At 39.7% G+C, this 16,688-nt stretch overlaps 1 protein-coding gene across 7 annotated transcripts in view; it reads left to right on the top strand.

The window, feature by feature from the left end:
- Positions 1 to 7,829: 7,829 nt before the first annotated feature.
- Positions 7,830 to 16,688, top strand: part of Gmppa (GDP-mannose pyrophosphorylase A) — a 61,639-nt gene continuing 52,780 nt past the window's right edge. Inside the window, exons 1-2 of one of the 7 annotated variants that reach the window (XM_053785177.2) lie at positions 7,830 to 8,085; positions 12,781 to 12,804. In XM_053785177.2, coding sequence (XP_053641152.1) covers positions 8,043 to 8,085; positions 12,781 to 12,804 — 67 coding nt within the window. In that variant the 5' untranslated portion in view covers positions 7,830 to 8,042. Of the gene's footprint in view, positions 8,086 to 8,175; positions 8,249 to 12,780; positions 12,805 to 16,688 lie in introns of those variants that run through there. The other 6 variants (XM_053785182.2, XR_008407906.2, XM_053785176.2 and 3 more) reach the window with 6 other exon arrangements.

A 16,688-nucleotide genomic window follows, 5' to 3' on the forward strand; every position in this document is an offset into this window, starting at 1 on the left:
AGTGCTATTGGTCTGTAGTTCTTTGCTGTTGCTTTACTGCCCCCTTTGTGGAGTGGGGCTATGTCTGTTGTTTTTAGTAACTGAGGGACGACCCCCGTGTCCATGCTCCCTCTCCATAGGATGGAAAAGGCTCGTGATAGGGGCTTCTTGCAGTTCTTGATGAACACAGAGTTCCATGAGTCTGGCCCTGGGGCAGAGTGCATGGGCATGTCATTTATCGCCTGTTCGAAGTCATTTGGCGTCAGGATAACATCGGATAGGCTTGTGTTAATCAAATTTTGTGGCTCTCTCATAAAAAATTCATTTTGATCTTCGACTCTCAGTCTGGTTAGCGGCTTGCTAAAAACTGAGTCATATTGGGACTTGAGTAGCTCACTCATTTCCTTGTTGTCATCTGTGTAGGACCCATCTTGTTTAAGTAGGGGCCCAATACTGGACGTTGTTCTCGATTTTGATTTGGCATAGGAGAAGAAATACTTTGGGTTTCTTTCGATTTCATTTATGGCTTTTAGTTCTTCCCGCGATTCCTGACTCCTAAAGGATTCTTTTAGCTTAAGTTCGATGCTTGCTATTTCTCTGACCAGTGTCTCCCTGCGCATTTCAGATATATTGACCTCTTTTAGCCGCTCTGTTATTCTTTTCCGTCGCCTGTAAAGGGAGCGCCTGTCTCTTTCTATTTTACATCTACTCCTCCTTTTTCTTAGAGGAATAAGCCTTGTGCATACATCGAGTGCCACCGAGTTAATCTGTTCTAGGCATAAGTTTGGGTCTGTGTTGCTTAGTATATCTTCCCAGCTTATATCGGTTAGGACTTGGTTTACTTGGTCCCACTTTATGTTTTTGTTATTGAAGTTGAATTTGGTGAATGCTCCCTCGTGACTAGTCTCATTATGTCGGTCTGGGGCTCCACGCATACATGTCTGAACCTCAATTATGTTGTGATCTGAGTATATTGTTTTTGATATGGTGACATTTCTTATCAGATCATCATTGTTAGTGAAGATGAGGTCTAGTGTATTCTCCAGTCTAGTAGGCTCTATTATTTGCTGGTTTAAATTGAATTTTGTGCAGAGATTTAAAAGCTCGTGTGAGTGTGAGTTTTCATCAGAGCTGCCTCCTGGTGTTATTACTGCAACAATATTATTTGCTATATTCCTCCATTTTAGGTGCCTTAAGTTGAAATCCCCCAGGAGCAAGATGTTGGGTGCAGGAGCTGGAAGATTTTCCAGACAGTGGTCAATTTTTAACAGCTGTTCCTGGAATTGCTGGGATGTTGCATCCGGAGGCTTGTAGACTACCACAATGACTAGGTTTTGGTTCTCGACCTTTACTGCTAAAACTTCCACTACGTCATTTGAGGCATTAAGCAGTTCTGTGCAAACAAGTGACTCTGCAATGTACAGGCCAACCCCCCCCTTTTGCCTGTTCACTCTGTCACATCTGTATAGGTTGTAACCTGGGATCCATATTTCGTTGTCCAAGTGATCCTTTATGTGGGTCTGGCTAAGTTTATATTAATTTGTATAATATTAATTTTATAAGACAATTTTGGCCAAGATTTATATCAGTGAATGTGTAACTGATAAGCCAAGTGTAACTAATATTAATGTGTATAATATTAATTTTGTTATGCCAAATTCTGGCAAGGATTTATTAATTTGTATAATGTTAATTTTGATAAGCCAAGGCTTGCTAAAGGTTTGTATTAATGTACATTTGAAGTTTATATTATTTCTTACATGTAATTGCTAAGCTCAAGTAGCTAGGATTTAATCAAAGGTAAGTTGTATCAGTGTTGTAAGTTGTATCAGTGTTGTAAGTTGTATCAGTGTTGTAAGTTGTATCAGTGTTGTAAGTTGTATCAGTGTTGTAAGTTGTATCAGTGTTGTAAGTTGTATCAGTGTTGTAAGTTGTATCAGTGTTGTAAGTTGTATCAGTGTTGTAAGTTGTATCAGTGTTGTAAGTTGTATCAGTGTTGTAAGTTGTATCAGTGTTGTAAGTTGTATCAGTGTTGTAAGTTGTAATCAGTGTTGTAAGTTGTATCAGTGTTGTAAGTTGTATCAGTGTTGTAAGTTGTATCAGTGTTGTAAGTTGTAATCAGTGTTGTAAGTTGTATCAGTGTTGTAAGTTGTATCAGTGTTGTAAGTTGTATCAGTGTTGTAAGTTGTAATCAGTGTTGTAAGTTGTATCAGTGTTGTAAGTTGTATCAGTGTTGTAAGTTGTAATCAGTGTTGTAAGTTGTATCAGTGTTGTAAGTTGTAATCAGTGTTGTAAGTTGTATCAGTGTTGTAAGTTGTATCAGTGTTGTAAGTTGTAATCAGTGTTGTAAGGTGTATCAGTGTTGTAAGTTGTATCAGTGTTGTAAGTTGTATCAGTGTTGTAAGTTGTATCAGTGTTGTAAGTTGTATCAGTGTTGTAAGTTGTATCAGTGTTGTAAGTTGTATCAGTGTTGCAAGTTGTATCAGTGTTGCAAGTTGTATCAGTGTTGTAAGTTGTATCAGTGTTGTAAGTTGTATCAGTGTTGTAAGCTGTATCAGTGTTGTAAGTTGTATCAGTGTTGTAAGTTGTAATCAGTGTTGTAAGTTGTATCAGTGTTGTAAGTTGTATCAGTGTTGTAAGTTGTATCAGTGTTGTAAGTTGCATCAGTGTTGTAAGCTGTATCAGTGTTGTAAGTTGTATCAGTGTTGTAAGTTGTAATCAGTGTTGTAAGTTGTATCAGTGTTGTAAGTTGTATCAGTGTTGTAAGTTGTAATCAGTGTTGTAAGTTGTATCAGTGTTGTAAGTTGTATCAGTGTTGTAAGTTGTATCAGTGTTGTAAGCTGTATCAGTGTTGTAAGTTGTATCAGTGTTGTAAGTTGTAATCAGTGTTGTAAGTTGTATCAGTGTTGTAAGTTGTATCAGTGTTGTAAGTTGTATCAGTGTTGTAAGTTGTATCAGTGTTGTAAGTTGTATCAGTGTTGTAAGTTGTATCAGTGTTGTAAGTTGTATCAGTGTTGTAAGTTGTATCAGTGTTGCAAGTTGTATCAGTGTTGCAAGTTGTATCAGTGTTGTAAGTTGTATCAGTGTTGTAAGTTGTATCAGTGTTGTAAGCTGTATCAGTGTTGTAAGTTGTATCAGTGTTGTAAGTTGTAATCAGTGTTGTAAGTTGTATCAGTGTTGTAAGTTGTATCAGTGTTGTAAGTTGTATCAGTGTTGTAAGTTGTATCAGTGTTGTAAGTTGTATCAGTGTTGTAAGTTGTATCAGTGTTGTAAGTTGTATCAGTGTTGTAAGTTGTATCAGTGTTGTAATTTGTATCAGTGTTGCAAGTTGTATCAGTGTTGCAAGTTGTATCAGTGTTGTAAGTTGTATCAGTGTTGTAAGTTGTATCAGTGTTGTAAGCTGTATCAGTGTTGTAAGTTGTATCAGTGTTGTAAGTTGTAATCAGTGTTGTAAGTTGTATCAGTGTTGTAAGTTGTATCAGTGTTGTAAGTTGTATCAGTGTTGTAAGTTGTATCAGTGTTGTAAGTTGTATCAGTGTTGCAAGTTGTATCAGTGTTGCAAGTTGTATCAGTGTTGTAAGTTGTATCAGTGTTGTAAGTTGTGTCAGTGTTGTAAATTGTATCAGTGTTGTAAGTTGTATCAGTGTTGTAAGTTGTAATCAGTGTTGTAAGTTGTATCAGTGTTGTAAGTTGTATCAGTGTTGTAAATTGTATCAGTGTTGTAAGTTGTATCAGTGTTGTAAGTTGTATCAGTGTTGTAAGTTGTATCAGTGTTGTAAGCTGTATCAGTGTTGTAAGTTGTATCAGTGTTGTAAGTTGTAATCAGTGTTGTAAGTTGTATCAGTGTTGTAAGTTGTATCAGTGTTGTAAGTTGTAATCAGTGTTGTAAGTTGTATCAGTGTTGTAAGTTGTATCAGTGTTGTAAGTTGTATCAGTGTTGTAAGTTGTATCAGTGTTGTAAGTTGTATCAGTGTTGTAAGTTGTAATCAGTGTTGTAAGTTGTATCAGTGTTGTAAGTTGTATCAGTGTTGTAAGTTGTAATCAGTGTTGTAAGTTGTATCAGTGTTGTAAGTTGTATCAGTGTTGTAAGTTGTATCAGTGTTGTAAGTTGTATCAGTGTTGTAAGTTGTATCAGTGTTGTAAGTTGTAATCAGTGTTGTAAGTTGTATCAGTGTTGTAAGTTGTATCAGTGTTGTAAGTTGTAATCAGTGTTGTAAGTTGTATCAGTGTTGTAAGTTGTATCAGTGTTGTAAGTTGTATCAGTGTTGTAAGTTGTATCAGTGTTATTAATAAAGTTGAATTTAATACATTGCATCATGGCTGAAAATGAGGAAATTAATATAGAAGACAAACATATGGAATATAGAGTAAAGAAAGCATCAATGTGGTGCCTTCCCTTGTTGCATTGATAGCAATGCAACAAGGGAAGGCACCATACAGTTATGTGCAGGGTTGTATGTAATTCTTATAATAATGGTGACAATAATGATAATGTTAATAACCCTGACACTACAGTAACTGATGTAAAGGTTGCAGCTAATGGCAATAATAATGGCCTAGCTGAGGTAGCCTTGCCGGTGTTGGATGTAATAATTCAGGATAAAGGGCATAAATCCAAAACCATGCGGCGTCACTCTCCTCAACACTGGTACGGGCCATGTAATATATGGCAGACTACCGCGTAGTAATAATGACTAGAGGAAGTAGTGAATACAGTCACGGTGTCCTACTCATAAAAGGTCAACCCAGTACAAGTATTCTTCTATCGAGAATGATGTTGAACCAGTCTAATTTGTGGGAGCTGGACAGCATAGGGATTAATATAAATGGGGAAAGTCCAAATGATTCCTTTACTCAGGAACAATACCTGAAGGATGTTAAATGTGAATCTGGACATTACTGGGTGCGACTTCCGTGGAAGCTTGACCGTCCAGAATTACCTACTAATTATAGGTTGGCGTATGGACAGTTAACGGGCCCAGCTCTGCGAACTGAGCAAGGCACAAAAATTGTTGACTGCTTATAAAGATATAATTAATAAACAGTTAAATAATAAATTGTTCTTACTTCAGGCGACGATAAATGCACACCTTAAATTAAGTGCACAGGTGGTCCACTGAGCGAAGTAATTGGGTAAATAATCTTATATGGACAATTTCCGGGTGACGTCAACTGAAGAGGAACTAATGAGGATATGTGAAGGTGTTAATGAAATAATGCAAGGTGCAAGGATGCCCCTGAGGGAATGGAACAGTAATTAGTCCATTTTGAGGGATCAATAATTATGGATGGCCATGGAGTTGAAGTGCCTATATGCAGTAATGTGCTGGGGCTGACTTGGGATACTGAGAGAGACTTGTTATTGTTAAAGTCTCATAATTCCAGTATGCCCAACAAATTAACCCAGAGATCATAGGCTTAGTGTCACACCTTACAATAAGAGGGAAATTGTTAATACCAGAAGCATGGAAGCTTGAGTGTGCTTTGGACGGAGCCCTACCTGAGGAGTTGACAGGTGGAAAGAATTAATGGGTGATTATGTAAATACCAATGTTGGAGTTCCCAAGCCAGGTGGCCAGTGAAGATGGGAAAATTGTACTCCACATTAGTTAAGTCGTCTAACAACGACCTCCGCCCGTCCGCAGTGTAGAAAATAATTAATTTTCCGAAGCTATAGTGCCTAATAGGTGTTTAATGTGTTGATTTGAGTCAAAATGTATTTGAAATCTGAATAGAGCCAACAGTGTTCCCCCTGCGCCTGCGCAGATATGCGGGGAGGGAGGTCGGCTGAGGGCATGCGAGAAGCGGGAGTTTTTTGAATGGAGTGAGGAGGTTGTGAAAACATGAGACCAGGAAATTGGCGTTCACGGCGGCCTAAGGATTAATATAGGCCTCACTTCATAATAGGAAGTGCCGTAACTGTTCCTGGTGAAGAGTGAGGGAACGTGATTTACGGGACCACCGTAAAAGGGTGGTAAAATTAGTGAATAATGGTTCAACCGGGGGTGACTGGTGCACAGCCATGGTGTGTGTCCAGGGGAAATACCCGTGAGTTAATCCTCACTCATCAGTCTCAGATCTTAATGGAGTGACCTCTAATGTGTACAATAATTATGAGACATTAAATCGTCTTGTGAATTGTAATGTAATCAGTGATAATAACACTAAGTTAAAAGGAATCGTTGAAGCGATATGAGCTGCCATTCCCAGAGTGTGTGTGCACATGTTTACCTCGTTGTTCCTGTCTCGAGGATAGTGAAGTTTTTATGGAATCACAACTTCTAAACCGGGACAAACCAACGGATACCTCGTCCTGCTGGAATAAGAACCGTGTTGGTGTAGCAGGACATCGAAATGAGATGGTGAATGGAGGAAATAAGGAGCATCAATCACCCACAGCTAAGTAACCTTTCTAGTTATAGCAGACTGATACTGGCCATAGGTATGTTTTAATTGGATAGGTTATGGGTGATCCAGCTACATCAAGTGACCACCAGAGAATATCTGGTAAGTGGTGAGATTATGTACAAGTGTTTTTCCTTGATGGATATATCCATGTGTAACCTACCCCCCCCTTCATTCAGTTACACTAATATAATCTATACAGTCCACAATTAATTAGTAGCGCCGTACTTGTGGGTGCTATCCAATCTATACTGGTCTCGGATAGATATGGATAAGATTGTGAGGTCGAAGGCCCACCTGCAGTGACCAGGGGTGGTGAAGTTTTCTCACATGTCTACACGGGGTGACTACGGTAAACAATATAGTGTTGTCTCCCAATGAGATTACTCGTATGCATGTAATGTTGAGGTACGTACAGGTAGTCACCCTTAGAAAATTTTCCATAATAAGGATCCCAATGACAATAAGTCACTCTGACATTTTGGGGTTATTCTAGGTAATTTCCACATTCTGCTTTGTATAATATTGTTATTATTATAATCAAGGGGAGCGCTAAACCCGTAGGATTATACAGCGCCTGTGGGATGATGTGGAATGTATTCAGCCGCCTTAATTCAGGGAACTGGAGCATAGATCCAATTCCCTAGATCTAGAGCCCCCTCACCAGCGTCACGGAACCTTCCTTGAGGGGATAATAATAATAATATTTATTTACTACATGTACAAGGTAGTCCTAGCTGACATCAGTGGCATACTACTATATAGAAAGCTGCTTGTTATGCTGAGCATGTCGGGTTAGGTCAGTTTTGTCCCAGGATGCGACCCACACCTGTCCACTAACACCCAGGTACCCATTTTACTGATGGGTGAACATAGACAACCGGTGTAAAGAAACACGTCAGATGTTTCTACCCGCACTGGGAATCGAACCCTTACCCTCGCCATGTGAAGCGAGAGCTTTAGCGATCAGGCCATTTATGTAACTGTATTTATGTGTACTTGTACCTGGGGCTCTGGTGGCTAAAAGCTCTCGCTTCACATGGCGAGGGTCTGGGTTCGATTCCCAGCCAGGGTAGAAACATTGGGCGTGTTTCTTTACACCTGTTGTCTGTTTGCCTGAAATGCTCTGCATATAAGGGGCTTTTGACATTTACACTCAACTATTATATTCCTTTGTACAACTATGTATTATGTCAAAATAAATTATTATTATTATTATTATTATTATTATTATTATTATTATTATTATTATTATTATTATGTTCACCCATCAGTATAATGGGTACCTGGGTGTTAGTGGACTGGTGTGGGTCGCATCCTGGGACAAAACTGACCTAATTTGCCCGACATGTTCAGCATAACAAGCGGCTTTGTATATAGTAGTATGTCACTGATGTCAGCTAGGACTGTATACCTTGTACTGTACTGTAGTAAATAAAGATATTATTTTTAGCCTTAGCTAGTGACAACCCTTAGAGCCGCCAGCAGCAGCACCGCCAGCAGCAGCACCGCCAGCAGCAGCACCACCGCCACCACCAGCACCACCAGCACCGCCAGCACCACCACCACCAGCACCGCCAGCACCACCACCACCAGCACCGCCAGCACCACCACCACTAGAGCAGCAGCAGTAGTAGTGGTTGACGTGTCACACAGTAATGATGCTTAAAGCTGTTATTCTTATAGGTGGACCTCAGAAAGGTGAGTCTTGTATATAGGAAAGTATCAGTACTGTATGTGAATATTACATATTGAATCACTATTAGTGTGACCCAAATACTTGTCAGTAAACAGAAAATTTATGTAATGTTAAAGGACTACAAGTCGGCACATTATCTCAGCGCCTCCAAGGACCTTGATGTTGGTAATAATAATATATTTATTTATTTATTTGAACATAATACAGAGAAGTACAAAAGAATACAGTAATATAATAAAAATATCTTTATTTACTACAGTAGAGTACAAGGTATACAGTCCTAGCTGACATCAGTGACATACTACTATATACAAAGCCGCTTGTTGTGCTGAACATTTCAGACAAATTAGGTCAGTTTTGTCCCAGGATGCGACCCACACCAGTCCACTAACACCCAGGTACCCATTATACTGATGGGTGAACATAGACAACCGGTGTTTCCACCCCTTCGCCGGGAATCGAACCCGGACCTTCACCGTGTGAAGCGAGAGCTTTTACCACCAGGCCACAGGGTGCCGATGGGCTCTTGATCCAGGGAGTTAGAGCTAGTTTCACTCCTTGGATCAAACCTGATTGCCTCCCTTTCCACATGTACTATAGCTCCTACGGTTTTAGCACTTTTCAGTAAATAATAATAGGAACAAAATACTAGTACTACTGGAAAATTGTCTTAGAAATAATTTAAGATTTTGTTCGGATTTTTAACCCTGGAGGGTTAGCCACCCAGGATAACCCAAGAAAGGCAGTGCATCATCGAGGGACTGTCTTGTCTTATTTCCACTGGGGTCCTCAATCTTGTCCCCCAGATGCGACCCACACCAATCGACTAACACCCAGATACCTACTTGCTAGATGAACAGAACAACAGGTGTAAGTAAACACGTTGAAGTGTTTCCACCCCTGCTGGGAATCGAACTCGGGCCTTCAGCATGTGAAGCGAGAGCTTTACCAGCTAGGCCATGGGGCCCTTAGGTAGTACATTTGTGACAAAATTAATCCTTAATACCTTGTGGGGCTTGTGGCTTGGTTGGTAGTGTCCTCAGCTCACACACTGAGGGTCCGGGATCGATCCTCGGCACAGGTGAAACGTTGGGCATGTTTCCTTGCACCTGCTGTCCCTGTTCACCAAGCAGTAAGTGGTTACTTATTAATCGACTGGTGTGGGTCGCATCCTCAGGGATGAGATTAACCCATGTTGCACAAAATGCTTTAACATAACCAGGGGCTGTCATTGATGTCAGCTAGGTCTGTAAAGTTGTATCATGTAGTTGTAGAAATAAATATTATGAGGGGTCCCAACTTTGTTGGCCAAATAAAACTGCCTTGACCAAAGTGACCAAACTGTACATGAGCACCATTCTTTATTAATGCAGTAAGCATGTCATAAAGGTCTATGTAGTGTGATTTTTTTTTTGTAAATGTATTTGAAAAAAGTGCATCCAAAATTTAATAGCATGTACTTTTCCATGCACTTTGAAATTTAGGATGTACTTTTTCAATCACACAGAAAAATTTCACTATATACCTGGAGTTTACCTGGAGAGAGTTCCGGGGGTCAATGCCCCCGCGGCCCGGTCTGTGACCAGGCCTCCTGGTGGATCAGAGCCTGATCAACCAGGCTGTTGCTGCTGGCTGCATGAAAAAAAACATACGGTCCACAGCCCGGCTGGTCAGGAACCGACTTTAGGTGCTTGTCCAGTGCCAGCTTGAAGACTGCCAGGGGTCTGTTGGTAATCCCCCTTATGTATGCTGGGAGGCAGTTGAACAGTCTCGGGCCCCTGACACTTATTGTATGGTCTCTTAACATGCTAGTGACACCCCTGCTTTTCATTGGGGGGATGTTGCATCGTCTGCCAAGTCTCTTGCTTTTGTAGTGAGTGATTTTCGTGTGCAAGTTTGGTACTAGTCCCTCTAGGATTTTCCAGGTGTATTTAATCATGTATCTCTCCCGCCTGCGTTCCAGGGAATACAGGTTTAGGAACCTCAAGCGCTCCCAGTAATTGAGGTGTTTTATATCCGTTATGAGCGCCGTGAAGGTTCTCTGTACATTTTCTAGGTCAGCTTTTTGAGAGCTTTTTGAGAGAGCTTACTCTACATAAATGATAAATCTATGGCTTTCTTTGTACTTAACAAATCAAAATTGTAATTACCCATTGTAACCTTTACAAAGAAATAAAATCTTTATTCTTTATTTTATTCTTTATAAGCATAGCATGAGAAATTATTGAATACCAGTAATCTCATCTACATTATTAAGTCATCAATCTGTCAGGAGTAGACTCCAAAATTTTCACACTGGCTGTGTTCTCCCACATATAACTTAGTCTTACTATCTGCAAATGCTAACCTAAAATTAACCTAAATTATATTGTTGGTTAACTAGGGGTTATATCTTAGATCTCTGAGCTTATGGTTTGGCTAACTTGTTGACATTGGTGACTTGTAAAGTCAGTGTCTGCCAGACAGCAATTATTTGGTCAAGTTGCCAGCTGAAATGAATTGTACCGTTATGCTTTGTTGGATGATCGACGGGTTTACCTGGAGTTTACCTGGAGAGAGTTCCGGGGGTCAACGCCCCCGCGGCCCGGTCTGTGACCAGGCCTCCTGGTGGATCAGAGCCTGATCAACCAGGCTGTTGCTGCTGGCTGCACGCGAACCAACGTACGAGCCACAGCCCGGCTGATCCGGAACTGACTTTAGGTGCCTGTCCAGTGCCAGCTTGAAGAGATGTGAGACGAGATGTATTGTCTAGTCTCCTTATACAGTGGTACCTTGACTTGCAAGTTTAATTTGTTCCATGACCAAGCACGTAACTCAATTTACTCATATATCAAATCAATTTTCCCCGTTGAAATTAATTGAAATACCATTCATCCGTTCCAGTTTCCAAAAAGCCATCCCATTTTTTTCTTATGGGTTTTTAAATAAGAAAAGTATATTTATAAATTAGAAATATTGTATAAAAACATAATAAAAGAGAATGTAAAGAAATAAACTGGTTTTATAAAGTGTATTTACCTTGGAGATCAGACGACTTGGGCTAACGGAAGACACTGGCGGAGGTGGAGGGTGGAAAAGATGGACACCACCACCACTACTACACCCACGACCCTCACCACTCCACCCACCACCATCTCTACTCCACCCATTATCACTACATCCACCACCATCACTACTCCATCCACCATCATCACTACTACACCCACTACCATATCTACTCCACCCACCAGCATATCTACTCCACCCACCACCATATCTACTCTACCCACCACCATATCTACTCCACCCACCACCATATCTACTCCACCCACCATTATCACTACTACACCCACCACCATCACCACTGCACCCACCACCATCACCACTGCACCCACCACTATCACTGCCCCATCCACCACCATCACTACTCCACCCAGCACTGTCAGCACTCCACCCACTGAAGGAACCTCCGTGAGGCAGGTAAATATCACGGAGGCCTTCCTTAATGTTTCTGGAAAAATTCTGAGTTTTGAAATGGAGGTTACCTCTTTCCGGATTTATACAAGAACCAAACAAGGGACAAGGTGCCTCATTATAATCTGGGATTAGTGTGGGAGTATTATCCTTCCAGTTATGTCTTGGAAGAGCATGTGGGATGGGACAAAGTACCTGACATTCCTCTGGGTACAGAGTTAGAGTTGACCTCAGATACACCACCAATTAGTGGCGGGTTATCTGAAGCTCGCTTGTAACTCAGATTTTGGCTCGCAACTCTAAGCAAAAAATTGACCGAGCAACAGCTCGTAACTCGGAAAACTTGTAAGTTGGGGCACTCATAAGTCAAGGTACCACTGTATTTGTTGCCACTGTGAATGCACACGAAAATTCATGTAAATTTGTAGGGATGATTATATAGCCTCAAAAGTTATGACACTTAATTAACTGGGCATAATTAATTTGAATAGTGATACTGATAGTGCCTGGTATACTGGCCATATTTTTCAAAGGTGTATAAAACAGTAGAGCGTTGGACTGCCAATTTACGGACGACAGTTCAAATCCCTTGTCCAACATTCTGTTTATTCATGTATACAACTGTCTGCTGAATAGCATATTTTAACAGAATCACATTTTTAATAGCATTTTTTGTGAAAGTATACAACTGTCTGCTGAATAGCATATTTTAACAGAATCACATTTTTAATAGCATTTTTTGTGAAAGTGTTCTATAATAAATATGCTTTAATTATATTACTGTTTTGTAAATCAGATGTTATTTTAGGATCATAGTTTGTTATTTTAAGGATCATAGTTTATTTTAAATTGTAATATTCCATTCTGTAGCATTTGTGGTACATAATGACATTTCAGTAACTGTAAACAGTGGCAGACTCGAGACCAGGAACATCCTGGTTTGTAAAAAATTGAACATGCTTGTTCTTTAGAAAGTGGTAAATGCAATACATGTGCCAGTTTCTCAAGAGGTTATGTAACATCAAAAAACAATATTGGTTGGATGAAATTAGATGCTAGTTTCTAAAATGTTACAGGTGGTATTTGAATGTGCAAGTTCTGCTTTTATAGTTGCCGATGTTTTACAAAATTTATTGTGTAACAAGTGAAATAGCGTACTGTAGTCCTTTAATAACGTATTATAGCAGGGCCATTAAATAAATGTTTTAAAATTTAATACAAACATAAACTATTACTTTCTTCAGATATCATTCCCTGGTTCTATACTGGTGAGTTAAGTCAGTATGTTTAACCCTTTTAAGAAATCCTTGCTCTTAGGCATTTAGAGTTCTTGTAGTGCCATTGTTGTTAAATATTTTGTTGGCTAGATGCTGGTTGTCCAGGATTGATGATACTCGCTCTTTTCTGCTCCTGACTTTGCTAATGTTATAGGTGCAAGCATATACAGTACCAGTATCAAATAAATTGTTTTGTATTGTCTTTATCAAGGCAAGACTTGATAGAGCTCTACATGGACAGAAATGTTGTCCCAATAGAAGTGTGGTCCACAGTTTTTTTTTTTTTTTTACTACAGTATCTAGATATTGTATAAGATGTGATAGCTGGCTGAGAACATTGATCACACAGCATTAGCTTATCAACACACACACATATACAGTGGACCCTTGGGTAAAGGTTTCATCGGTTAGTGCCAAAATCAGCTAACGGCTCGTTTTGGCGTAAAAATACAGTGGACCCTCGACCAACGATGGCATCGTCTAATGATAAATCCAACTAGCGATACATTTTAAAGCAAAAATTTTGCCTCGACTAATGCTAAAAAACTCGACCAAAACGATTCGTTCTGTCTGAGATGCATCCACTTGTGGCCATTGTTTACAAGCCAGCCAGCCACCGCGGTCCCATCCAAACATACAATCGGAACATTTCATATTATCACAGCGTTTTTAGTGATTGCACCTACAAAATAAGCCACCATGGGCCCCAAGAAAGTTTCTAGTGCCAACCCTACAGCAAAAAGGGTGAGAATTACTATGGATACGAAGAAAGAGATCATTGCTAAGTATGAAAGTGGAGTATGTGTCTCCGAGCTGGCCAGGTTGTACATAAAACCCCCAATCAACCATCGCTACCATTGTGGCCAAGAAAACGGCAATCAAGGAAGCTGTTTTTGCCAAAGGTGCAACTATGTTTTCGAAACTTGAGATCGCAAGTGATAGAAGATGTTGAGAGACTGTTATTGGTGTGGATAAACGAAAAACAGATAGCAGGAGATAGCATCTCTCAAGCGATCATATGTGAAAAGGCTAGGAAGTTGCATGAGGATTTAATTAGAAAAATGCCTGCAACTAGTGGTGATGTGAGTGAATTTAAGGCCAGCAAAGGTTGGTTTGAGAGATTTAAGAATCGTAGTGGCATACATAGTGTGATAAGGCATGGTGAGGCTGCCAGTTTGGACCAAAAAGCAGCTGAAAAATATGTGCAGGAATTCAAGGAGTACATAGACAGTGAAGAATTGAAACCTGAACAAGTGTTTAATTGTGACACTGACAATGTTGTGAAACACTTTAGGAATGTCATAAAGGAACGGGAGGTACAGGCCTCTATGGACAGATATGTTGTGCGACAGAGGTCCAGTGACTCTCAAGCTGGTCCTAGTGGCATTAAAAGAAGGGAAGTAACCCCGGAAAAGGACTTGACACCAAAAGTCCTAATGGAAGGGAATTCCCCTTCTAAACACTTAACACCATCCACAGTCTCCCCTCCTCCCATCCCATCAATCATCACCAGATCTTCAATAAAGGTAAGTGTCATGTAATTGTACACGTCTTCTTCAGTTTGTGTATTAAAATTAATATTTCATATGGTAAAAATTTTTTTTTTCAATACTTTTGGGTGTCTTGCACGAATTCATTTGATTTCAATTATTTCTTAGGGGAAAATTAACTTGACTAATGATAATTTTGATTAATGATGAGCTCTCAGGAGCGGATTAATATCGTTGGTCGAGGGTCCACTGTATTGGCTCAGCTAACGTCAAATAACTCAGTTAAGGGCTTTCGTCCCAAACATGTCCACGTGGCCTGAGCCAAATCCATACGTTCCCTAGGCTTTCTTAACTTGTTTAACTCACTCCAAAATTTTTTCTTATTTTCATTAAAATTTCTTGACAGTGCCTCTCCCATTCTATCATCTGCTCTCCTTTTGCACTCTCTCACCACTCTCTTCACCTTTCTTTTACTCTCCATATACTCTGCTCTTCTTATAAGACTTCTGCTTTGTAAAAACCTCTCATAAGCTAACTTTTTCTCTTTTATCACACCCTTTAATTCATCATTCCACCAGTTGCTCCTCTTTCCTCCTGCCCCACCCTCCTATAACCACAAACTTCTGCCCCACATTCTAATACTGCATTTTTAAAACTCGTCCAACCCTCTTCAATCCCCCCACTACTCATCTTTGCACTAGCCCATCTTTCTGCCAATAGTCGCTTATATCTCACCCGAACTTCCTCCTCCCTTAGTTTATACACTTACACTTCCCTCCTACTTGTTGTTGCCACCTTCCTCTTGTCCCATCTACCTCTTACTCTAACTGTAGCTACAACTAAATAATGATCTGATATATCAGTTGCCCCTCTATAAACATGTACATCCTGGAGCCTACCCATTAACCTTTTATCCACCAATACATAATCTAACAAACTACTTTCATTACGTGCTACATCATACCTTGTATATTTATTTATCCTCTTTTTCATAAAATATGTATTACTTATTACCAAATCTCTTTCTATACATAGCTCAATTAACCCTTTGAGGGTCGACAGGCCCTCTCCGAAACTCGTTCTCAGGGTCGGCCAAATTTAAAAAAAAAAAAAATTATTTTCTCTTATGAAAAGATAGAGAATCTTTTCCCGATCATAAAGACACCAACAGTTTGAAATTTGATAGAAAACTTATGGAATTATGCTCTTGCAAAGTTAGCGGTCTCGGCGATGTTTACGCATCGGCGATTTTGCCCACTTTGAGCCCCATTTTTGGCCAATTTCACTGTACTAGTCGACAAAAAACATGAATATTTCGCTAGAACTCCATTTTTTCTATCGAATGGGTGCAAGAAACCACCCATTTATGAAATTCAACTATCCAGTACAGTGGTCAGAATTTAGCAATTTTGCCAATTTCACACAAATTTCAAAAGATGCCAATTTCTGAATAGGGTCCAGAATAAACAAGAAAGACATTCCTGGCACTAAAATGACATTTCCTCTAGTCATTAGTCACGTCTCAAGGCCCCTCTTATATTCTTTTGCTTTCCACTTTGAATTTTTATTCTCACAAAAAATATAAGATTTACTGTTATGCAGACTACTGCATTAGTGTAAAAAATGGTATAAATATTATTGGTGCACTTGTGAAAGAATATTAGACTCACCAGTTGACGTGTATTGCACGCTTGGCACGATTTGTTTACTTTTGAAGTTTGGTAAAAATCGAACATTTCTGCTACTTTGAGCTCAATTTCAAGGCACCTTTCATTGTAAAACCAGTCAAAATCATCTCAATTTCTGTAATATGTCTTCCATTCTATAAAATGAGACCAAGAAAACTAGAATACAACAATAAATACCATATGAAAATACACTGCAAAGTCGCTGATTTATTCCAAAAAAATGGTCAAAGTTTTTTTTTTCTCATTATGCACTGTGTGCTGCAGGATTTTTTTTAGACTGTGCACACTGACCACATAGACCCATTCTTTCATATGAAGGCCTACCAGCTTTCTCCCACTAGATTTAAGGCCGCTAGAATTTATGCGTACTAGTACGTCAAAAACCCCTACACGTAAGACGTACTAGTACGACCAAAACCCTCAAAGGGTTAAAGGCTCCCCATTTACATTTACCCCTGGCACCCCAAATTTACCTACTACTCCCTCCACAACATTTTTACCCACTTTAGTATTGAAATCCCCAACCACAAGTACTCTCACACTTGGTTCAAAACTCCCCACGCATTCACTCAACATTTCCCAAAATCTCTCTCTCTCCTCTACACTTCTCTCTTCTCCAGGTGCATATACGCTTACTATAACCCACTTTTCACATCCAACCTTTATTTTACTCCACATAATCCTTGAATTTATACAT

The sequence above is a fragment of the Cherax quadricarinatus genome, chromosome 45 (genome assembly GCF_038502225.1).
Source record: "Cherax quadricarinatus isolate ZL_2023a chromosome 45, ASM3850222v1, whole genome shotgun sequence".
NCBI lineage: Eukaryota > Metazoa > Arthropoda > Malacostraca > Decapoda > Parastacidae > Cherax > Cherax quadricarinatus.